Source organism: Struthio camelus, chromosome 9 (genome assembly GCF_040807025.1).
Source record: "Struthio camelus isolate bStrCam1 chromosome 9, bStrCam1.hap1, whole genome shotgun sequence".
In the NCBI taxonomy this organism is placed as follows: domain Eukaryota; kingdom Metazoa; phylum Chordata; class Aves; order Struthioniformes; family Struthionidae; genus Struthio; species Struthio camelus.
In genome coordinates this window covers 22,630,421-22,653,418 of record NC_090950.1, presented here as the reverse complement: position 1 = coordinate 22,653,418, position 22,998 = coordinate 22,630,421, and the positions used below count along the sequence as shown (strand labels likewise).

The 22,998-nt window shown below is 66.9% G+C and overlaps 3 protein-coding genes across 5 annotated transcripts; 2 read left to right on the top strand and 1 right to left on the bottom strand.

The window, feature by feature from the left end:
• The first annotated feature begins 953 nt into the window (after positions 1-953).
• On the top strand, positions 954-3,890 carry LOC104148842 (mitochondrial ubiquitin ligase activator of nfkb 1-A). 2 transcript variants are annotated; one of them, XM_068954555.1, is made up of 5 exons: positions 954-1,086; positions 1,367-1,506; positions 1,801-1,888; positions 1,972-2,092; positions 2,283-3,890. In XM_068954555.1, exons 2-5 carry the CDS (start codon positions 1,390-1,392, stop codon positions 2,977-2,979), a joined length of 1,023 nt encoding a protein of 340 aa, XP_068810656.1. In that variant the 5' UTR covers positions 954-1,086; positions 1,367-1,389; the 3' UTR covers positions 2,980-3,890. The 2 variants fall into 2 exon arrangements, with proteins under 2 accessions (XP_068810656.1, XP_009680487.2); XM_009682192.2 differs by lacking the exon at positions 954-1,086 and having other exon boundaries at positions 1,262-1,506.
• A 6,410-nt stretch (positions 3,891-10,300) lies between these two features.
• On the top strand, positions 10,301-13,928 carry CAMK2N2 (calcium/calmodulin dependent protein kinase II inhibitor 2). The gene is made up of 2 exons (XM_068954388.1): positions 10,301-10,545; positions 12,525-13,928. The coding sequence occupies exons 1-2, from the start codon at positions 10,377-10,379 to the stop codon at positions 12,593-12,595; spliced, it is 240 nt and encodes a 79-aa protein (XP_068810489.1). The 5' UTR covers positions 10,301-10,376; the 3' UTR covers positions 12,596-13,928.
• A 1,735-nt stretch (positions 13,929-15,663) lies between these two features.
• EEF1AKMT4 (EEF1A lysine methyltransferase 4) lies at positions 15,664-22,910 on the bottom strand. 2 transcript variants are annotated; one of them, XM_068954387.1, is made up of 3 exons: positions 22,693-22,910; positions 19,910-20,181; positions 15,664-16,433 (listed from the first exon to the last, which is right to left on the bottom strand). In XM_068954387.1, exons 1-3 carry the CDS (start codon positions 22,862-22,864, stop codon positions 16,140-16,142), a joined length of 738 nt encoding a protein of 245 aa, XP_068810488.1. In that variant the 5' UTR covers positions 22,865-22,910; the 3' UTR covers positions 15,664-16,139. The 2 variants fall into 2 exon arrangements, with proteins under 2 accessions (XP_068810488.1, XP_068810487.1); XM_068954386.1 differs by having other exon boundaries at positions 16,007-16,433; positions 19,898-20,181.
• Between the last annotated feature and the right edge of the window lie 88 nt (positions 22,911-22,998).

Sequence of the window (22,998 nt, the reverse complement as noted above, 5' to 3'; positions counted from 1 at the left end):
AAAACAAGAGCTGTGGCTGGAATCATCTCACGGCCCTGCAAAACCCACTGCAAAAACTTCCCGCAGAACCTGCTGCAAAAACCTCCCCAAAACTTGCTGTGAAGCTGCCAACCGGGAATGCGAGTGGCAGGTAGAACCAGGGGTACTGGGGCACCCTCATGCCTGGGGGCTGCCCGGCCTTCTGCACTCACAGCCACAGGGCACCAGATCCAGCCCCAGCCCACAGTGCCAGGAGACGGGTGCTCTGCAGAGGAAACAGAGCTACGATCCTGTGCACAAGCCACTTCCCACTCACACGATGGCTGGGCCAGGCTTATCCGCAGAGCCAGTCCCTCCCGGGCAAGCCTCGGAGGCACCGTCCCTCTAGCCTGGCGGGCAGGCGGGGAGTGAGGAGCAGCACCCTGGGCAGCACAGAGCCGCCCAGGGTGGCAAACAGCGACCAAGCCCTGAGCGGAGCCCAACTGCAGAAGGGCCCCCACAGCCGCTGTCCCTAGGGAAGGAGAGGGAGAGAGGAGGATGCGGTGCAGGGAAAGAGCCTAAATCTTCCGCCCAGCTCCCTCCCTCCTCGCTAGGCTCTCACGGTGGCCCAGGCCACCCCGCTGCCCCCCCCGGGTGGTGCCTGCTATTTCCCCATGGCTTCGCACCCCTGACCTAGTCTGAGGGCCTGGAGCAGGGGCTGGTGCTGGGGCAGCCTGGCCTCCATACTGGGACCCTCATACCCACCCCCTGCCCCCATACCCGAGCCTCCATAGTGAGACCCCCAACACCCAACCCCCCCAGCCCAGCCGCCATGCTGCCCCTCCCAAAAGCCCCCCCACCTCCCGCACGCAGGCGCGAATAGTCACGTGGGGGCGGGGCGGCGCAAAGGCTGCCGGGAGTTGGAGTCCTGGTGACGGCGGGACGAAGCGGCGCCCGGGCGGCTTGGCGCAAGGTCCGACGGGAGCTGTAGTTCGGACCGGAGGAGGCTGACGCTGCCGCGGTGCGGGGCCGCACTCCATTTCCCAGCAGGCAGCGCGGCGGGGCCGGGGGTCCGGGCCCAGGCGCCTCCGGCTTTGGGGGGCACCGCGGCAGCCGGGCCGGGCCGGGGTGAGCGGCGGCGGCCGGGTCGGGTGCTGAGTGTTGGGCCCAGGCTGGTTGCTAGGCCGGGGCCTGAGCCCGGGGCAGATCCCGGGCGCTGGGCCCGGGCCGGGGGCTGGTGTGGGCCCGGGCCGGGGGCTGGGCGCTGGAGTTAAGCCGATCTGACCCTGACCGGGGTCCTGGGCCGGTTTGACTCCAGGCCGGCAGCACCCGGGGACACGGGGCACGGGGATATCCCTGCCCCGGGCCGACTCAGCCCCGTGCCCTTGCCAACACACTCGCCTTGCAGACGTACTGCCCGCGCCGGGCACCATGGACACGCTGCCCATCACGCCCGGGGAGCTGCTCTGCCTGGGCTCCAGCATCGCCTTCTCCGGCCTCTTTTATTACCTGTACAGGAAGAAAGCCAGAGTCGTGACGCGCATCCAGGTAGCCAGAAAGGGCTGGGTACTGCTCTGTCCCTCTCGGCCTTCCCCCCCCCCCCCCCGCTCTGGCTCTTTCTCCTACGCACCATCCCATCCCCACAGCCCAACACTGCCCAGCCCAGAGCTCATGATTTGGGTGCAACTTACTGATCACTGCATCCTCCATCTGTGTCATGATGCCCAGGACCAAGCAGGTCACATCCTGCCAAAGACACCCCCAGTGCCACGCATGACCAGCCCTATGCCCACTAGCCCATCTCCCCCTGCCTGTGCTCACACGCAGTCCCTGTTTTGCCAGGAGGCCCCAAAGCTCCAGGTTGATGACGATTTGCCAGCGCTGGTGTCTGCAGCTGATGGGAGGTGCCTGTCTTACGTTGCCCTGGAAGGTAAGGCCTCTCCATGGCCCTCACAATGGGGACAGGGGCTGGGGCTCTCCTCCCTTGGCTCTGATGCATCCCTTCGCCCTCAGGCATAGTGCTGCCAGCCAAGGCTGCACTGTCCAGCCATTATCATGAGGAGATGCAGGGTGTGATCCAGAAACTGCTTCTAAAAGAGCATCGCCTGATCTGGAACAGCTTGGCTCGGAGCTGGTGAGCAGTGTGGGGGGACAGCAGGGGCGGGCTTGCACCAGCAGGTCCAGCCCCCCTTCCTCTGGGGCCTTTGAGAGGCAGGAAGCAGCTTGGTCACAGGCTCTGCTCCCCGCTGTCACTTCAGCCCCAGGAGCTCACGGTTGTTCCAAGTTGTCCACATTCTCAGTGCTGTGCTCTTGACTGCTTGCAGGAGCGAGAGCGAGCGGGTGCTCTCAGAGCAGGTCTACACCGTCCCCTTCTTGCTGGCTTCACCAGATGCTGAGGCGGTGACACAGGTGAGCGTGGAGAGCCCGCTCCGAGCCATCCACCTGCCCCTGGAGACGGTGTACGAGCGGTTCCAGCAGCCGGCCCACGGTTTCCGCGACCTGCTGGGCCACTACCTGAGTGGGGAGAAACCCAAGGGCATCCTAGAGACGGAGGAGATGCTGCGGGTGGGAGCCGGGCTGACAGGCATTGGGGAGCTGGCCCTGCACCCCGACGGCTCCCTGCACCTCCAGCCGCCGGGCCAAGGGGCTGAGTATTTCCTGTGCCTGGGGGACTGGCAGACGGTGCTGGCGGAGCTGGAGTCAGCCAGCGGGCTTTGGAAGGGGGCAGCCGTGCTGTGTGCCGTGGCGGGCTTGGCGGTCCTCCTGCATGCCCTGTGCCGTGCCTACCGCCAAATCCGCCTCAAGCAGAAGCGTGAAGAAAAGGAGCCAGACAGCGAGGAGGCCGGAGATGATGGGCTCGAGGACTCCTGTGTGGTCTGCCTGACGCGGCCCCGCGAGTGCGTTCTTCTGGGCTGCGGCCATATCTGCTGCTGCTTCCGCTGCTTCCAGGCCTTGCCCACCCGCCTCTGCCCCATCTGCCGGGGGCCCATTGACCGTGTGGTGCCCCTGTACCAGGCCTGAGAGCGCCTGAGGGGTCACAGGCAGGGGCAGCATGAACCAAGCCAAGCCTTGAGCCTGTAGAAATGTCAGCTGTCAACTTGCATGCAGCTGTGCAATTCCTGTTGGAGAGGGGAGCAGTCCTGATGTGCCTCCCATCTGATTTTGGGAGGGGCCAAGGGCATTCTTTATAAAGCCAAGGGAGGCTTATAGACCTTCACCCTCCTCTTTGCACTGTCTGCCAGAGGAAGGCCCCTTAATACGAACACCTGGGAGGAAGCGTACTCTCTGGTGCCTGACATAAGGAGGTAGCTCCCCTGCACCACACAGGGCCTTTACTTTGGCAGGTTGCTGTTTGAGCTTTGTTTTTGCAGCATTGACCCGAGGCAGGGACCCCTCCTCCCAGGAGGCACGTGGATTTTGTTTCTTGTTTTGCTTTTCCAGCGTGTGGCTTTGTCCCCAGGAAGCATGACTGGGGTGAGGGGAAGATACTAGGGCTGGATGGACACATCTAGGGAAGGCGGGGGGACACAGACCTGGCCGTGGTTCCAGTGTTTTTCTACCCTTAATTGGTGTGGCTATGGCCACTATACAGACTGTGTGGGGCATTCGGAGGGATGAAGGTCCCAGTTTCAGGGAAGAGCTGAATTTTGCCTTTGCCAGCCGCTGCTCTGTCCCCCAGTACTCTGGGAGTGGGGGGATGTGAGGCTGCTGTGGGGCTGCAGTGTCTCTCCATCCCTCACTGTAGAGTCCCCAGTCTCTTGGAGCTGGAGGACAGATGTAGGGCAGCACCGGAGCCTGCCCGGGCCTCCAGCCCTCGCGGCGCCCCTGTGTATGCCAGCCGCAGAGCTCAGCTTTCTTGTCCCCCTCCTGGGCAGGAGTCCGTGCAAGAGCAACTTGCTGTTGTTTGTTGATTGATAAAGCCAGGGAGCGGAGCTCAGCCTCATGCCTTTCTTTATGCCGTTAAAAACGGGGGACTGCGGGCCTGGTTGACACACTTGGAGCAGAGAAAGCCTCCTGGCGAGGGCTAGTGGGTGCCATCAGCCCCTTCACAAACCAGCTCAGGGAGCCGGTCTAGCTTAAAACACCCAGCCCAGGGCAAAAAGCAGCAGTTGGAGGGAGGGCTCAAAAAGGGGCAGCAGCTGCCCCTGTGGGCTGGGAGGTCGCTGGGCCAGTCCCCACAGGGCACGGGAAAGCTAAAAGCCTGGAGCGGGAGGCCACAAGGGCTGGAATTTCAGCAGAGGGATAAACCCCCACCGCGCCGGAGTAACAGCACTGGGCGGGGGGTGAGGGGGGCCCTTGCCCTGGCCACGCAGGGCGTCACCATCCACAAGGGTAGCTCCTCTGGGGTGCAGGGTGCCCTGCTGCAGCCCCAAAGGGCATAAGGGGGGGATCTGTTGCCAAGGCAATCGTGCTCTCCCGGTCTCCATGGCAACCCCTCCCCTGGACCGCTCCCCATCACTGCCTGGCTGCGGTTGCCTGGGCAACCCGCAGGCTCTCCTGGCTCTGCAGCTTTGGGGCACCCAGGGCTCAAGGTAGGGGCGGCACCTGGGAGCCAGACCCAAGTGTTGGGTTCCCCCTTCCCCGCAGCAGCAGTCCCCATTGCTGCCGCTTCAGGGCTGGGCACTTGCTCAGGGCGAGGGTGCCGCGACCGTGGGCTGTGGAGTGAGCAGTGGGGAAGCAGGATCCTCCAGAGCCCAGGCATCTCCCCCGCAGAGGGAGGGATTTCGGGAAGGAGATAAATACCAGATGGGAGAGGGCTGGGCTGCCGGGAACACATTCCCTGCGTGCCAAGACCAGTTGGCGCGAGTGGGCGCGTGGGACGGTGAGGGCAGGAGGCGCCCGTGCTCCCGGAGACTGCTCTCCTCGTTCCCTTTTGGCTTGGCAGCCAGCCAGGGACAGCTAGAGGGGCGCCCATCACCCCTTGGGGACAAGGACCACCCCTTGGGGACAGTGCCCCTCTGGCTTGGCAGTGGTGACTCATGGCCAAGGCCCTTCTCTACCTATGGATGCTGAGGGTGCCCGGCAGTGGGGCGACACATCCCGTTGTGCCCAGGACCGATGCTGTCCCTGAAGGCACACGAGGCTGGCGGGTGCCAGCACCCACACAACCCTCCTGCCACCCAGTGCCAGGACACAGCTCTACCATACACCCCCACTCTGGGACCTGCAGGGAGCCACTAACACCCAGGTGGCCCTGGCACAGCCCCCCTCAAACACACGCACCCAGGGGGATGGCCCTGCCTGACACCGCTCCAGGCTTCATCATGACTCAACTGCTCAGCACAGTCTCTCGCCACACCGCCTGGCACAGGGGCTGCCCGGCCTCGCTGTGGCACCTGCGCCCCCAGACCAACCTGCTGCCTCCCGGAGCCCTGTGGCCCAGCAGCAGGACTGGCCAGAGCGCGTGGTGCCTGGTCCGAGCCCTACAAAACCTGGGCCCGAGGGCAGGCTCACGTCTGTCCATGCTGGGTCCCCCACCCACTGTGCCCCCTGGGGCGGCAGTGCCCAGCTCTGCTTGCCTCCCTGTCTGTTGTCATGGTGACTGGAGGTGTGGTGGCAGACGAGCCACGGAGCTTGTCACCCGGGCAGGGAGGTTTGTCCATCTGCCGAGGCCGGGTCAGCGTCCCTCCATCCTCTTCCTCCCCCGGTGACCTCCCAGGGCCAGGCTGTGTGGCTTCCTGCTCCCCCTGTTCGACTCCCCTCTGGGAGCCCCCCATGGCCAAGGACTGCTCCAGGTGCAGACCTGGCACAGCTCTGCCCCCAGCTCTCCAGTAAGGGATGGGGATGGTGCCATCCCCTGCCATCTGCCCCAGTTTATAACATTAGCCCACTCAGGAGCTCCTGGGAGAGCCCCATTCCCGGGGATAGAGTGTGTGCTGAGATGGACAAACTCATTTCACCAATGACACTACCTGCTCCTTGCCCTGGCTCTCTGTGAGGAGGTGTGCCAGTAGGGAAGGGATCGAGCCCACGTGGGCAAGGACACGCTGGATGTGTGCTGACAGGAGATGTCCCCAAATGCATGGCCCCTAAGACAACATGCTGGTGTCCCTGCCCGGGCTCTGCCTCTCGGAACCATTTGGCTATAAAAAGCCACCTGGCAGCAGCCAGGGAGGGAAACATAGAGCCTGAAGGACCCCGACCTTGCAGACGACCTTCACCGATCCCACACACCTGGCTGCAGACGAGCACTTGGAGACGCCGACCATGCTGACAGCAGGGAGATAGCGCCTGGTGAGGACCCCTGGGCCGCGGCTGTCACCAACACGGAGCAGAAGTGCCATTTCACGTTTCTTGGCAGGGCTGGAAGCAAAACAGATGGAAGAGCTGGAGACACCAAAACCAGCCCAGCAGCCTCCAAACACACCTCTGCAGCCTCTGTGAGTGCCCTAAGCACCCGCCTCCGGCGCACCCCAGCCCTGCTAGGGCGCAGGCTGGCTGGAGCCAGCAGCAAAGGGCTCTCCAGACCTGCTCTGCAAGCACCAGGCCCCAAGGGCACCGCTGGACAGAAAGCCCTGGCCAGGCCAGTTGCACAACAAGATGGAGATGGCTGGGACATAGCAGGAGGGGTGCACGCAATGTGGCTTCACCTTAGCTGTCAGGAAATTTTCTGCTGAGCGGTGAGAGGAGCTCAGGAGGGGTCTGGCATCCCATCACAGTGGTCTTCAAGGCCCGGGATACCAGATGGGGTGGAAGGGGCTCCCTGACAGATTGCTTGGTCAGCAAGCATCTGTTTGGATCAGGGTGGAAGAAAACAATGACCTCTAAAATTATCTGTACAGGAGAGTTCGCCATTAAGCCCCAAGCAACAGATCTGGGAGACGCCTGCCTCCTCCTCTGAGCCTGCCTTCGTGTACCTGCTGCCTGCCAGACTGGCAACCCCTCGGACCCCATGGCATCCCTGGCAGGGCTTGGAGACCTCCAGGTGCTCCTTCCTGGTCAGACTCCCACTGCCCATGGGTGTTCCTGCACAGCCCGGGCTGGACATGTCACACCACCGACCTCTTAGACATGTGTAGGGTTTCTTCACCTGTGAAACCACTTGAAACACCAGTGACCTTGGGAGGAAAACTTATTACCTGTGTCAAGGTATCCAGAGCCACTGCCCCAATCTGCACGCGAGGATGCAGGACCTCAAGGGGGAGTGTCCAGCTCCAGGTCACAGCAGGAGCTGCTGGGCTCCTTGAGCATCTCCCAAGCCCATCAGGAGCCCAAAGCAGCAAGACAAGCCAAACAAGCAACACAATCTCCATTACCAGCCCCACCACAGCCAGGAGCCCAGCTGCATGTCCTGTCCACTATCTGGGGGGGCTGCGGCCAGCCCCCAGCCCTTGCATCGCCTGCAAGGTGGCTACAGAGATGTGTCCCAGCCTCAGCTCAGAGACTGGAGCCTAGGTTTAAAGAGCCCAGGCAGGAAGAAGCTGCCTGCTTCCCTCACTCCCACACCCCTTCTTCCCGCTTTGTGTCGGACAAAAGGCTGCAAAGGAAGTGAGAAAGGAGATTACGTGGATGCTAAAAGGCAGATAACGAACGTGGGATGAGAGCCAGGGGAAGAGGTGCACGCAGTCCCAGCTCATGATGAGGGAATGCAACCTACACTGCTGGGGGTAAGAGGCTGGGGTCCCTCCTGCACCCCCTGCTCCCCCATCCCACCAGCAGCTTCATGTCCCGGGTGCCTCTTTCCTTCTAGCCCTGGGGGCGAAAGGCTGCATCACCCCAGTCCTTGGCAGGGCAGGAACTGGAGACAGCCCAAGGAGATGCAGGTGCCAGGAGGCACAGCCCTGCTCTGTCCCAGCCACAGCCCAGCCACACCAGCCTGCATCTGGTCCTCCTGGGCCTGGAGGGTCCCTCCCACATGGCCAAGCAGCCCTCGCCCTGCTCATCCATCACCCTGCTGCCAACCCAAGCAAGCCTCCCAGATGTGCAAGGTGCTGCACAAGTGCAAGTGCTTAGGCAGAATATCCTGGGCTGGCCTTGCTGCAGGAGCCTGCCAGCTGGCGCTGCCCAAGAAAGCCTCCTGGAGCACGGCACCAGGACCTGCTGCTCCCCAGACCTTGCTCGCATCCCACACAGCCCATCTGCTCCTCTTCTCACTCACCCCCCGGCCCGGCTGCAAGGGCTGAGCGCCGCACGCACCAGGGCCTGTCCCTGCCCACGGGCCCTGGCACGTGGGCCTGGTGATGGGGAAAAGCAGGCCACATCTCAGCGTGGGCCTCTCGCCTATTTTCCCGGGCGCTTTTTGCAGGAGCAGAAGCTGTCACATGAAAAAGTTCAAGCCGGTTCCCCAGCAAAGGCAGGAATAAAGCCACTGCCTTGCTAGCAGAGAGGGTGCATTTCTACGCCCATCCCTCCCTGTCTCTGATCTCAGAGGGGACAGCAGGAACCAGCTCTCTGCAGAGCTGGACACAGAGGAAAAAAACATCTCTTAGCCTTCCCAAAATAGAAATACCTGCCCCCTTTGCATGGGCCAACCCAGCCGATGTTCTTCTACAGCACCTTTCATCTGGGATCTCAAAGCATGGGCTGCAGAGACAGTGGCACCAGTGGCAAGGAGAGGTGGACCCCAGGACCCTCTATAAAACCCACTCTTGCCCATTTGAGAAACCCAAAAAGCAGCACTCACAGGCCAGCGCAGGGAGGGGGAAGCGGGGACAGGGCTGGAAAGTGCTGCTCCTGCACAGGGCTCTGGCTTTGCAGTGACTCCAACTTCCCCCGTCCTAGCAGAGGCGTCTGGATGCAAGGCAGCAGCAGGAGCAGGGCTGCCCCATGAGGAGGGGGACAAGCTGGGATCTGAGGGAGCCCTCAAAGCCAGGAGACCCTCCACGACCAGCATGCACCATGGGCAGCCCCAGACAAAGCAAGAGGCTGGGGCTGTCCAAGAAACCAGGAGCACAAGGGGATAAGGCTGCACCCACAACAGAGCTCAGGCAAGGACTAGCAGCCCAAGCTGGAGCTTAAATTGAGCTCCTAGCCCACAGGTGATGGGCGGGCCATTAAGGGCAATTAGTGCAATCAGAGCCCTGAGGATGAAAAATGCAGGAAGAAAGGGGTAGTAGGAGTCTGGGAGCTGGGGTTGGGGTATGCAGGGAAGAGAAGATATGAACAGGGCTCTGGGGAGGCTTGGGGGCTGCTCAGCCCCCTAAGGGTGAATTGTAGGTGTCCCCTTGGTGACCCATTTCAGGTCTCCACAGGGGATGGATCCCCCTTCCCTTGTCCACAAAGTGCTCCTTGGAGTGGGTTCAGCGCCCAGCAGCGGGGGAAATGACAAGCCACGGGGCAAGTAGCCTCCTGGGTTGCACCCCCTCCACGTGGGCCGCAGGTCCACACAGGCACTCGCACCCATGCCGCAGCCTCACAAATTCATGCACACGCACACTCATATGCACACAGACATGTGTACATATGTGTGCACACACATGCACGGACCCACACATGTGTGCACGGGCACACACATGGGAGGCCGAGGAGGCTTATGGGGAGCACAGGGCTGGGGCAGGGTCACAGGGCCACCCAACACTGGGGGCTAGGGCCACAGCAGAGGATGCACAGATGGGTGACAGGGCAAGAGGCACTGACAGGGGCCTGGGGCTGGCTGGGGGACTGGTCCTGGGAGCAGGGCAGGATCAGGGGGCACAGAGACCTGGGGCAGAGGGCTGCAGCGGGGCAGCGTGGGCAGGAGGCTGGGGCAGCCTTGCTGGGGGAGGTGGGCTGGGACCTGGCCTGGGGGTGTTTGGGGTGGGATAGGGGAACAGACCAGGCTGTCCCGAGGCACTACTTGGCTTCACCTTGGGGTGCTGGGGGAGGGACCAGGCTGTGTTTGGGGGTACATGGCTGTCTGGCATTGGGGTACCCAGCTGTGCTACGGGTAGGGGCCCACGACCGTGCTGTGTTTGGGGGTACCAGCTGTGCGGGGGGTAGCAGGCTGCGTTAGGGGATGGGGCACCAGTCCCAGCAGTGCTGCGGGGTCAGGGACAGCTGTGTGAGGGACGGGACTGCGGCCGGGCCTGGGAGCTGTCCCAGCTGCCTTGGGGACGGGCACCGGCCACGCAGGGCACCTGCCCGGGCTGCGTTAGGGACCGGCCAGCGGGCAGGGGCACCTGTCCGGGGAGCTCGGCGGCGGGATGCCGGGCAGGGGGCCCGTCCCGGCCGTGCGAGGGGCGGGCTAGCAGCGGCGGAGGGACAGCCGTCCCGGCAGCCTCGGGAGCGGCATGTGGGGCAGAGGGACCCGGGCGGGCGGCGCGGGGGCGGGCGGCGCAGCCAGCCCCCCCCCGCCCCCCCGCGCCGAGCCGGGGGGGTCCCCGCTCCCCCCGGATGCATGACTTCATCCTTCCGCCCGGGTTTCCTCCCCGCCGCCGCCGCCGCCGCCGCAGACTGGCTCCCGGCTCGGCGCGGCGCGGCTCGGCCCGCTCGGCCCCGCCATGTCGCAGGTGCTGCCCTACGGCGAGGACAAGGTGGGCCGCTACGGCGCCGAGCCCGAGGCGGGGGAGCTGCCCTTCAGCTGCCGCCTGCAGGACACCAACGCCTTCTTCGGGGGCAACCAGGGCAAGCGGCCCCCCAAGCTGGGCCAGATCGGCCGGGCCAAGAGAGGTACCCGCCCCCCCCCCCGACACCCCCTCGGTATCCCCCCGGCATCCCCGACATCCCCCCGGCATCCCCTCGGTATCCCCCCGGCATCCCCGCCACCCCCCCTGCATCCCCGCCACTGCCCCCCGGCAGCCCGGCACGGCCCCCGGGGACCGCCGCCGCTGCCCCCCACCCCCGGGGCCGCCCCCGCACCGCGCCGCTGCCCGCATCGCCCCAAGCGGCCCGGGGCTGCCCCCCAGCACCGCCGGCACCGTCCCCCCGCAGCACCCCGGGGATTGCCCCGCATCCCCCCACTCCCGTCCCCCAGCACCCCCGAGACTGCCCCCCAGCCTCCTCAGGAACAGCCCCCCAGCACCCGGGTGCCCATCGGCAGCCCTCACTGCCCCCCAGCACCCCCAGAGCCCCGGGCGCTGCCCCTCCTCCCCATAAACAGCCCCCTGACCCCCTACACCTCTCCCCCTCTGCATCTCTGCCTGCTGCAGAGCCCCCATCGGCCCCCCTGGGGATGCTGATTAAACCCCCCCCCCCGCTTTACTGCCCCCCCGCTTCACTGACTGCCGCAGCGACCCCCGCCAGCAGCTCCCCTGCTTCACTCAGCACCCAAATAAATACCCACTGCCTGCACCCTGATCGCTCACCGTCAATCCCCCCCGTCACCTAGGCCCCCCAAGAACGCTCCAGCCCCTTCCCCTGACAACCCCTCTCCCCAGAGCCCCCTCCCTTGAGCTGCAGTGGGAAAAGGAGTAGCGGGGACAGAGACCCCCCCCCCCAGCACAAACGCACCCCAGCCTCCAGGGGCGATCGGCTGCTGCCTGCTCCAGCCACCCCCCTTTGCGGTGATGGGTCCAGCAGACCCCCCCCCAGCAGGGATGGGGGTCTAGCTGCTCCCTCCGGTGACACTGGTGATGGGGAGGTTGGGCCGATCCACCCCCAGGGTGGTGATGACGGGGGGGTCTCACTGACCCTACTGTTCACCCCAGGAGTGATGCCGATGGGGGGGTCTGTCCAGCTGGTGATGCTGACAGGGGGCTGTCTAGCCCCCCCAGTGGTGATGCTGGTGGGGGTCTGTGCAGCCCCCTGATGGCGATGCTGGTGAGGGTCTTTGCAGCCCCCTGATGGCGATGCTGGTGGGGGTCTGTACAGCTGCCCATAGCGATGCTGGTGGGGGGGTCTGTGCAGTCCCCTGATGGTGATGCTGGTGGGGGGGGTCTGTGCAGCCCCTCAGTGGCGATGCTGATGGGGGATCTGTGCAGCTCCCCATGGCGATGCTGATGAGGATCTGTCCAGCCCCCCATGGCGATGCTAACAGGGGCACCCAGCCAGCAGCGATGCTGATGGGGGTCTGGCTGCCACCCCCACGGCGGTGGCAGGGCCCCCCCCTCCCTGGCTGGGTCATTACCCATTCCAGTCCTGTTGCTCTCATCAGCTCCTGCCGCAGAGAGGAGGGGGGGGGGTCCTTCCTGGTCTTTCCTGCCCCCAGCCTTTTCCCAAATTATCCTAATCTGAAGGTGGCTGGCTTGCTGCATCACAGATGCTGCCCCTACCCAAGCTGGTGATGGGGGGCAACCCCCTCCTGCTGTTCCCCTTTGCCCCTTGAGACCCCCTTGCCCTGCTCCCCTAGTCCCCACAAAATGCTTCCCCCAGCGTCGGGGGCACGTCCATCCCTGGGGTGATCAGTGGGGCAGCGATGGGGGGGGGGGGGGGGCGGACGGGGCAGCGGGGAGAAAGAGCCAGGCCCCCACTGGGAGGCTGCGGTCCAGCCAGGGCTGGGGGGGGCAGGCTGGGCTCTGGCTGCCTCCGTGTGCGCGTGTCACTTGTGCGTGTGTCCCATGTGTGTCACCGGGAACGCGCGCCTGTGTCACTGCATGTTTGTCCGCGTTCCTTGCTCACACGCATGTGCGTCCGTGCATGCATGCCCGCGTCCATCCGTCCGTGCCCGCGTCCCTCCGCCCACGCCCGTCCCCGCGTGCCTGTCCCCGCAGTGGTGATCGAAGATGACCGGATAGACGAGGTGCTCAAGGGCATGACGGAGAAGTCGCCGTCGGGGGTATAAGCCGGGACCCGCCGCCAGGACCCGCAGGCCGTGCCCCGCTCGCAGCCCTCTTCGGCCGTGCATGTTGGCTGGACGGAGGACGAGGAGGGGGAGGCCATGCCCGCGCCCCCCCCAGCCCGGGGGCTCTGCCTGCCGCCCTGGCCAGCCGGCCCCCTGGGGGCCACCGCGCGCCCCGCGCCGGCCCACCCCCCCGAGCCATGCACTTTACCCCTCCACCTGCCCCGGGGGCCGGCTCGCCCCCCACCCTGGGCAGAGACCCCCCTGGGGGGCTCCCCCCCCCTCCATGCGCACCCTCCCCATCCTCCTCGCCAAATACCAGCAGGCGGGGGGCACCCCCGGAGCCGGCAGCGCTGAGCGGGGCCGGAGCGGAGCCCGGCCGGGCGGACTCGAACCCCACCGACAGTGAGTGCTGCTGTCCAGAGACATTTTTTGCTCCATCGTTTTTGCATGAGCTTGGTGGCCCGGGCGCCCTGTCCTGGTGCCGAGGGTCATCCCCACTCCGGCACGCTTCTTTTTAAACAGAAAACTCCTCATATTTGTATTTTTATATCCGAATCTTTGTTAACGATCTGCTGACGTTGAAATGTTGAAATACTGCATCGGGGAAACAAAAAAATGGTTCATATTTTTTTCCATAAGAAAAAAAAAAGAAAAAAAGAGAAAAAAGCAAGACAGAGAGAGATAGAGGGAGCACGAGAAAAATATAAACCGTGGGAAGAAAACCACGGAGGCCCCGAGCCCGGATTTCCCACAGCGAGGCCAGGCGACCTGCGAAATCCACGGCGGGGCCTCTCCACCCAGCAGCAGTATCGGACAGGACTTCTTGAATGTCTTTAGGGTTTTGCACACATCATCCGTAAGAACCAAGCAACCGTCTTTGCAAGTCCTCTCCCGCGAGCGAAGGCAGGGCCGGGGCTGGCAGAGCGGCAGGGGGACGGTCGCGGCCCCCCGTGCACTGTTTGCGAATGTGGCCAGATAACTCCCGCATCAGTCGCTGCCTCTTTCTCAAGGGTTTTGGGGCCGGGGGGGGAGGGGGGGGGCGGGGAGGGAAAGGGCCGTTCTGAGTTGTTGTTTTTAATTTTGTACTTTAATTTAATTTTATTTTTTAAGAAGCTTCTCGGGGGGGTCTGATGTGCATGAGAAACTCGTCATCTTTTTCAATAACCTACAAGTGGCATTTATGGAGACGACAACGCAAAAAAAAAAAAAAAAGAAGAAAAAAATACTTGTGTCATGATGTTCTACGAATGATCCATTGTAAATTTAAATGCCATTTTTCACTGTACTGGTGAACAAAACGCGATGAATAAAATACATTCATGTACCAACTCGAGCCCGGCAGCCGCCTGGTCCGTCCTTTCCCCGTCCCCTGGCAGAGCAGGGCCGAGGGCTGCAGCAGGGATCAGCGCCGGGGGCTGTTTTTGGGAACGGCAGCGCCGGCTGAGCCGAGGCCGGGCTCCGGGTGCCGCGGCGCTGCCCTACCTGCAGGCCAGGCCGGGCCGGGGGGTGGGGGGGGAGGAACCGACCCCCCGAGTCCTTGGCCGGTTCCCGGCGAGGGCGGGAAGCTCCCGGCTGACCCACTTTCGCCTTTCGCCAGAAATAGCAGCCAGGCAGCCCGGCAGCTCGCGCCTCTTCAATGCTTCACTGCCGTCCCTCCGGGGAGGCGTCCCTTCCCCCTGCTGCCCCCCAGCATCGCCGCCCCCCGGGGCCGTGCTGCAGGGGGGACCCCGCGAGGGGCACCGCGGGGCGTTTCGGCCCCCTCCGGGCCGTCGGAGCAGCGTGCCGAGCGGCGCGCGCCCCAACGCCGAAGCCGCGCTGTCAACCCGCGGCGGCAGCCGGCGCGACGCCCCCGGCCCCGACGCGCTCCAGACGCCGCCGGCGCCCCCGCGCCGCCGAACCCGCCGGCGCGCCCCCGCTACGCGCGGCGCCCCGCAACACGCGCTCCCCCGCGCGGTCGGTCCCCGCGCCGGGGTCACGCCTGGTTGCCACCGCCGGCCGGGAGGGGACACGGAGGGACGTGCACGCGCGGGAACCTGCGTGCGCGCGCACCCTGCCGTGCCCCCCAGCGCCACGCCGGCCGCGTCCCAGTCGGGACCAGTAGCCAACCGGCCGCCCGGCGAGCTGGGCCGAGGGCAGGAGCCCCTGCAGCCGGCGCCGCTCCACCCGCGGCAAAGGCGGCACGGGGAGGGGGCCGCGGTGGCCCGCCGCGGCGGGTCCGGGAGCCGACGGATGCTATCGACCCGGCGCGTTGCCATGGCGCTGCCGGGTTTCCCGCGGCACCGCGGCGTCAGCGCGCGGCCGGCGAGTCGGGCCCCGCGGGGCTGGGGGCTCCCCGCCGGCGGCCGGCGCGGAGGGGGCTGCGGGAAGCCCCCGGGACGGCTCGCCGCAGGCGCCGGCCGGGCAGAGCGGCTTCCCCTGCCTTTACGCGGAGCCGGCCGCAGGGCGGCACGGCGCGCGGGGAAAGCCGTTGGGACGCGCCGGGAAGGCCTGAGGGCTGCCGGCAGCCTGCTCGAGACGAGGGTGCAGCCCGGAGGCGTGGGGCATCTTGCTACCATCCCCAGGGAGCCCAAAGTATCCCCCCCCCAGCTCCGGTGCCCCCGCTCCCAGCCCTGCGTGCACCGCGGCCCCGAGCGGGCCAGCAGCGTCGGGGTCCCATCAGACCCAGCCCCGTGGGGGTCGCGGCAAAGCTCGGGAGAGCCGAGCAGGGAAAGGAGGCAGCGCGGATGAAACACCATCGGCCCTGGAGAGAAAAGGGCTTCTGGCTTCTGCTGAGCCCAAAACCCCCTTCCCCCCGGGCGGCTCCTTCCCTGGGCCCTAAGGCGGGCACGAAAGACCCGGGCCGCGGGGGGGGGGGGGGGGATCCTGCCCCCCCTCCTCACCAGCATGGCGCTCACTAACCACGCAGGGCCGGAGCGGGATCAGAGATGCGCTTGCAGCTGGGGAAGGAGCGGGAGAGGAACGAAAAGCCCCAGCCCAGCCTCCCTGCTCCTCTGCACTGCCGCGAAGCCTCCGCCGGGGCCGGCGCAGGCGGGAGGGAGCAGGTCCCCCGCAAGATGGATGGATGGAATTAAACCTGATTCAGTTTCATTAGCAGCCACAAAGCCCAGAGCCCTGGCTGGTTTCCAGGGGAGCAGAGGAAAGGAGCGGGGAGGGGGGGAGAAGGGAAGCAAAACACATAGGCCAGGCCCCGAGATGGGAGCTCAGGTGGCATTTCCCGCTCTTCTCCGCCGGCACCCGCCTGCCGGGGCCCCGGCGCGCTCCCAGGGCATCCGCGGCGTGCCCGCTGCCCCTGCGTGGGGCTGGGCTATGCCCAAAGCACTCCCCCAGCGCGAGGCCAAGACCCACCCCCAAGCTGCTCCCTTCCCCTCCCGTTACTCACATCGCTGGGTGACTGGGCAAGGAGGGGAAACCGGTCTCCAGTTCCCTCGCCCCCTCCCAGGTCCCCCCGGGGGGCCGATCTGCAGGGCAGGTCCTTAAGGCTTTACCGGGTGCCGGGGGCGACGCACCCCCGGCAAGGCACGAAGGCAGGTGAAGCCCTGCTCGCTCACAGCTCGATGGCACGGAGGTAGTCCTCGTCGGCGGCGGCCGGGGGCAGCGCCGGGGGCGCCGGGGCCGCGGGCGCCGGGGGCTGGCGCAGCTTGCGCCCCAGGGCCACGTCGGGCGAAGCCAAGCGCTGGCCCTTGCACATGACGTAGAGGAAGTAGTGGAAGGCGTCCCCGTAGGCGGCGTGGCGCAGCGACCAGCCGAACGCCTCCTGGGCGTAGTGGGGCTTCCGGAAATGGGGCTGGGCGAAGGTGATGGAGACGAAACGGCCCCCCGGGCGCAGGACGCGGCTCACCTGCGACGAGAGAAGCCCCCACGCAGGCGGTGGGGGGACACACAGTGAGCTCTGTCCAGTCTGGCAGAGGCGGCCCCTTCCCCAGGGGCTGCTTCTCTCCATATACCTAAGACCCCCCTCCAGGCACCCCGACACCCCCGCAGCCTCCCTCATGGCCCCCCAAATCTCCTGTCCTCACCTCTGCTCCCCGCAAACACCCCAATCCCCGCACACCGCCGCTCCCTGCACCGCTTCTCCCAAACGCTTCGCGCCCATCTGCGGCAAACAGCTGCGAGAGCACATTCGCGGCCTCATCCGCAACCCCAGCTCGGAGAGCAACCCTCAGCCTTAACGCTCCTGGGCGCAGAGCCCCTGGGACCCCCGCTCCGCTCCCGATCCCCGCGCGCCCCTCTCCGGCGCGGCGCCCGCGCGGGCAGCGGGCAGCGGAGCCACGCTGAAGCCCAGCACCCGAGCTGCGGGCTGTTCGAATCGCAAAGGACTCGACCCCTTTTAATCACCATTTTCTCCTCGCTGGAGCTAAGCCCCCGCTAATAGGATGGAAAAGAACATCAATTTTCTTGCTTGGCTTTATCCAATGTCAAAAGGCTTTTACGGCCAGCGCCCGCGTGCTCGGCATGCAAAGGCAGTGCCCCGGGGCGAGCGGCCAGCCCCCGGCGCCTCCTGCGCCGCGCCGCCGGCCCCGGGGCGAGACGGGGACTCCCCGCAGCAGGGCGCCCAGCCCGGGGCGGCTGGGGCCCGATGGCCCTCCCGGCCGGCAGCGCTGCAGCCGAGGGACGGAGCCGCTGCGGCGGGGGGCGCGGGAGGGGGACGGAGGCCCAAGGGGTTTCCCGAGCTCTGGCTTAATCCTCCCAGGAAGCGCCAGGGCTCAGAGCAGCAGGGGCTGAGGCCCTGGGCTAGGGCAAAACGGCACCGGGGGCTTGTGGGGAGAGGAGGGACGGAGGCAGGAACAGGGTGGCCCGAGCCCGCCGCGTCGCTGCGCGCGGGCACCAGGGAGAGGAGGCCACCGGGGCCGTTTAAAACAACCGCTTCCTCCAGCCCAGCTCGCTCCCAGGCGGAGGAGAGCTGCGGCGCCTCCAACGCAGCCCCGGAGACGGAGGGCGAACGTCACGAATCCCAGCTAAGGCTGCCAAAAAAAAAACCCCATTGGGGTGAGGGCAGAGGCAGGACTGAGCGGAGCAGCCAGGACCAGAGCCAGCCGGGCACTGCGGGGCCATGCGCCAGCACCGGGGTCTCCATGCAAGAGACCTCAGCACCTCTCCCAGCAAACGGGGCGGGTGGGCAGGACCCGGCGCCCTCCCCTTGGGCACCCAGCACAGCACCCACCCCACCAAGCGCCGGCCAGCGGCAGCCTCAGCCCCCGGCCCGGAGATCTCAGACCAGGACACCGAGACGCTGCGGCGGGCCCCAGCATCCAAAGGCCCCGGCGGCACTGGGAGATGCCCAGCGCGGGGGGGACCACAGCCAGAGCCAGCAGCGCAAGGGAGGCAGAGGCCGCGCGCGTGCCGCTGGCTCGGAGCCGCGGCCCCGCTCCCCCCCCGCCGGGGAGCCCGGGCGGCGAGGGGTCTCCCCGGCGCCGGGGGGAGGCAGGCAGGGATGCTGGCCGAGCGGAGCGGGAGGCATCCCGCACCCCCGCCGCCCCGCATCCCGGCGGACCGATGCTCGTTAATAGAGCAGTAATGGCCGTTGCTAAGAGACGGGCGCAGGAAAACCTTCCCGGCTCCGAGCCGGCGCGGAGCGGGGGGCAGGGAGGGAGAAGCTGCTTCCTCGCAGCCCCGGGACAGACCGGCCGCCCCGAGACCGCCCGGGGCATCCCCGCGGGCAGGGCGGATGTGCCGGTCCTCACGTCCCCCCCGGCCCCGGGGCGGTGGGAGCAGCCCTCATCCCATTAAAGCGAGCGCCCTGCGCCCTAAGAGGATTGCGGGCAGCAGTTGGCGGGTCACGGCGGAGCGGTTCGGCCCCCCGTCGCCAGCCACGGCGCCCAAATCACGGAGGTGTCCAGGTCAGAGCAGGAGCCAGGCAACGAGAGGGGGCTCGATGGGCAGAGGGGGGCGAACACGAACCCGCTCCCGCCAGGCATGAAAATAACAACCCGCACGTTGGGCATCCCGCGATCCCGGGGTCGCATCTCCTCCCCTTAAGCGCGTTTGCTGAGGGCCGAGAGGACGCGGCGTCCCCACGGAGAGCGGCGCCAGGACAGCTGTGCCGAAAGAGGCCGTGGAAAGCCCGTCCCCCCCGCCAGCGCGGAGGGGGCAGAGGGGTAAGAAGCTGCAGCGCAGAGAGGAGGACGATGCCGCACCCAGCAACGCGCAGCGAGGGCAGGGATTGAGCAGAGGATTAAGGCGGGGGGGGGGGGGAGCTAAATCCTCCCTGTTCCCAAACGACAAGGACAGGCAGCATCTCTGGCAGCGGCAGGGCACGGCCCGGATGCCGGGGACAGCCCCAGCCCTCCTGCCGCTGCCAACGCGGCTGCGTGGGGTCCCGCTCGCTGGGACTCGGCCGGGAGAAAACCTCCACGCAGTGGGCAAGAGCTGGTCGAGGGAGGGCTGGGGAGCAGCGGCGGCCCCAGGGCAGCACCCTCCCGGCCCCCTGCCCCGCACCCGACGGTGGGGCGCAGGCACCGAGGATTATTACGCCAGTTATTCCCCTGCGGCACGGAGGGAGAGAGGGAGGGGGGGACGCCGCTCCCGCCACCAATTAATAGGGGCCGGAGGCATCGCCCGTCCCCGTAGCAACACTGAGGCTGCTCGATAGGGAGGAGGGTTTCCATGGCAACCCAGAGACCAAGCCGGACAATGTCGGGGTCCCCGGCTAACAAGATCGAAGCCGGAGGGGGAGGGTGCCTAACCCGTCACTGCCCCCCAGTTGTCACCTTGCCCCGGGCTAGCAGGGCCCGGGGCCAACACCGCCCCTCCCTGCACCCCCGGGGTACCCGCGGGTGCTCCAGCCTTCCCCAGGCACACCTACGCACCAGCCACGGCATGATCCCGCCAGGATGGGGCCCATTTTTGCTAGCATCCCTTAATATTTAGGCTGCAAACAGGGGAGTCACCCAGCACCCCCGGCCCCCCAACAGGACCAGGCATCTGGGTGCCTGGATCCCTTTGCATCCCCAAGGGGGACCACCTGCTCCCGCGGGGGAGGCGACAGGCTGGGAGAAGGGGGTCTCCCCCACCAGGGGCGGCAGCAGACCCCCTTGCAGGGGAGCGGAGGGGCACCACTCCCCCCCGCCTGGTGGGCAGAGGCACCGACCACGGCACTGCAGGGAAATCAGGGTGCCGAGGAGACGTTTCACACTTTCAGCCATCCCACCTGGGGAACCAGTGCTGCCGGTCCTCCGCCTGCACCCCGGACACCCCCGACTCCCACCCCGACTGGATCTGGGGACCGGCTGCGCCCCTCCAACAGGGCATCGGCTCGGAGGTGACACCAACGCCGCGCGCGGGGCAGCGGGGCCCAGCCTGTACCTCCGCCAGCACCTGGTGCAGCGCCGCCGCGGCCTGGGGCGACACGTGCCAGGGGTCCCTCTCCTCCACCATCAGCACGTCCAGGGTGCCCTTCTCCAGCACCACGTCGAAGGAGGTGTCGGGGAACTGCAGGGCGCGGATGTCCATCACGGCCCAGCGCAGGCCGGGGCAGTGGGCGTAGCGGGCTCTCATGGCCTCGATGCACACCGGCGAGAAGTCGATGCTGGTGATGTCCGTGTGGCCCAGCTCGTAGAGGTCGTGGCTCAAGGCGCTGTTCCCGCAGCCTGCGAGAGGGGCACAGTGGGGCTCAGACGGGGGGGCCGGGCAGCCACCCCCAGTCTGAGCACACAGGTCAACGGAGCCCCAAGCACGTCTAACGGGGGGAGCTATGATGGGCACAGGGGTCCCCCTCACCCCCCAGGCTGGCTGCGAGCACCCTGGCCCCTGCTCATGCCACCCTTGGAGCCCCAGGGAGGGGGGCAGACGGGCTGAGGAGACAGGGCAGGAAGTGCCACTTTGTTGCTAATTAATGAGCATTCTCTTAATTTACCCCTTTAATGCCAAGCAGCCCCTGCCCCCAACCACCCCGCTGTGGGGGGCCACAAGCCCCACGCAGCACGGCCACCCTCGCTTTACAGGAAACCCAGGGTGCTCTCGTGGGCGCTGAGCGCTGCTCCCTACCCCAAACCCCACCGCAGCCCCACCGTGACCGGACCCTCCGCACTACGGGGCAGGACACGTGAGCAAACTGCAGAGATGTTCAAGGCATGGAAGTTGCAGAGGGGCAGAAGAGGGCCTGGTACCCAACCCCCCCAGCATACAGCGCCAGGGGAGGCCCCCCCGCTGCTTCCCCCGCCAGCCCCACGTGCCAGGAGCTGGCCGTGCCCACCCCTGCCCCGGGAGCCCCCGTGGGGCACGGGGCCCGCAAGGGCTGCGGCACAGCAGCAGAGGCCACTGGCAAATGAGCAGATTACCGCAGCACAGCACCATCTGGCAGGACTTAACTGGGAAGCAGCCGGCGGGGGAGGATGGATGGATGGAGGGAGAGATGGATGGAGGAGGGGAGGGAGGGAGGAGTGTGTCTTCCCCGCGCACGGAGGCGGCCCTCAGCCAGCACCCGCTGACCCAGGAAGACGGCACCTTGCCTGGGAAGACGCCAGGCACCAGCTGCACCCGGACACCCCACAGCAACAGGCTCAGGGAAAGGATTCCTCCCTTCCCAGCAAAGCCTGCTCCTCCCGGGGCCCGAGCCACAGACAGGCCCTTCTCCATCAGTGAGCAAGGAGAGGGGGGCAGCAGAGGGGCCCAAGAGCGCTCCCTGGCCCCGGGGAAGAGGGGAGAAGGGGATTTGGATGCTATTAATCACAGATCACATAGATTGATCCTCTAACAGGATCAGGCGATTAGACCCAGTTAATCCAAACCTGCTCTGAGACTCCAGCCCCAAGGGAGAACTCGGATTAAAAAACTGCCAGGTTAAATCTGTGGCAGCAGCCAGATCAGAAACAGATAAAGCACCAGGTAGGATTAAAATGAGCTTATACTCCCCTCTCTCCTGCTAAAACCCTGCCTAGACATGACTTCCCCACTCGCTAGCCAGGGGAAATCACTGCAGAGCACTCGGGGAGGGGGGAGGGCACACCAACCCCCCCAAGCAGCGAGACCTCCTGCCTGCAGCCATCCTGGAGAGCAAGGACCCACTCGCAGCCCTGCTCACTCCCCGCCGCAGCCCTCCGCGACATGGCAGGCGGCTGTGGCCCCCAGCCTCCTGCCCTCCCCTTTCGGCCCTCTGTGGTTCGCCAGTTCAGGCTGGGACAGGCCATCCCAGGCCAACAACCGGATTCTGGCAGCACAGGGTTTCTCTCCTTGGCACCCCCGGATCACAAACCCGCCAACGCTGCAGCTCTTCCCTGCCACACTCCTCCCTGCCAGCTGGGAGAGCATCCTCAGCGCCTTGCTCTCTGCCAGGCCGGGGAGGCATCCGCATGGACGCCCGCTCCCCCTGCCCGCCACCACGCACCGCTCTTGGGTCTCCCAGCCCGAGCCGCAAGCGGGTGCAGCGAGCGGACGGGGTCACTGCAAGCCCTGGACCTTGCTGGATGCAGCGCTGCTGTGCCACAGGCCTCCTGCGCGGCCCCGCTCGCGCCCCTTCACCTGCCCCTGGCTCTGCCCCAGCAGCACCCCAGCTCCAGGGTGAATCACGCCCACGCGTGGCTGAGCCCCGAGCGGCACCGCTCAGACACTGACACCCAGACGCAGCTCGGCTCCCGGAGGCGCCTCACCTGCCCTTACGCCCCGAAACACGGCTCTGCGCGGGAGAGCTGCCCTCACCCCTGCCCCACGGGCCGGCCCAGCGCCCAGCCAGGCGCCCGGCTCGCTCGACGCGAGGGCAGAGGGGCCCCCGGGGCCGGACGGCAGCACCGCCGGGAGGGACCCCGGAGTGTCCCGCGCCTGGCACCGGCCGGCTGGGAGGTGCCGGGCGGCCGGAGCCCTCGGGCGGGCGGGGACCTTCAGCCACCTCCCGTGGGCCGGGCCCGGGGGAGCCGGGGCCCGGGACCCTCCCCGCGCCAGAGGCAGGGACCGCGGAGGGAGCACGGCGCCGGGGCCGGCCCGGGGGGCTGCCAGCGCCGCAGCGCCCTTCGCGGGGCTCCACTGGCGCCGGTGCCCTCCCAGGGCCGCCCCGGGCCGGGCCGCCCCGCCCTCTCGCCGAGAGCGGCCCCGGGGCGGCGGGGCGGGCCCGCCCGGGCGCCGGGCCGCAGCCGGGACCCGGTGCCCCCGGCAGGGCGGGCACGTACCGAGCACGAGGATCCGGTCGCCGGGGCGCAGCTCGGCCTCCAGCTGCCGGCGGAACCGGGACAGGCCCCCGAGCCACTCGTAGGGCTCGGCTCCCGCCTCCCGGTACCGCGCGTCCCAGAAGCCACGCTCCCGGTAGCGGCCGTTGGCGTCCGGCAGCCGCCGCCGGTCCATGCCGGGGCGCCACGTGCCGCCCGCGCCGCCCACGTGCAGCTTCCGGCCGCCGCTTCCGGCGGGAGCGGTGCGCGGGGCAAAGCGGCCCGGCTGGAAACGGCGGCAGCGGCGGGCGGGGACGGGGGGGTGGGGCG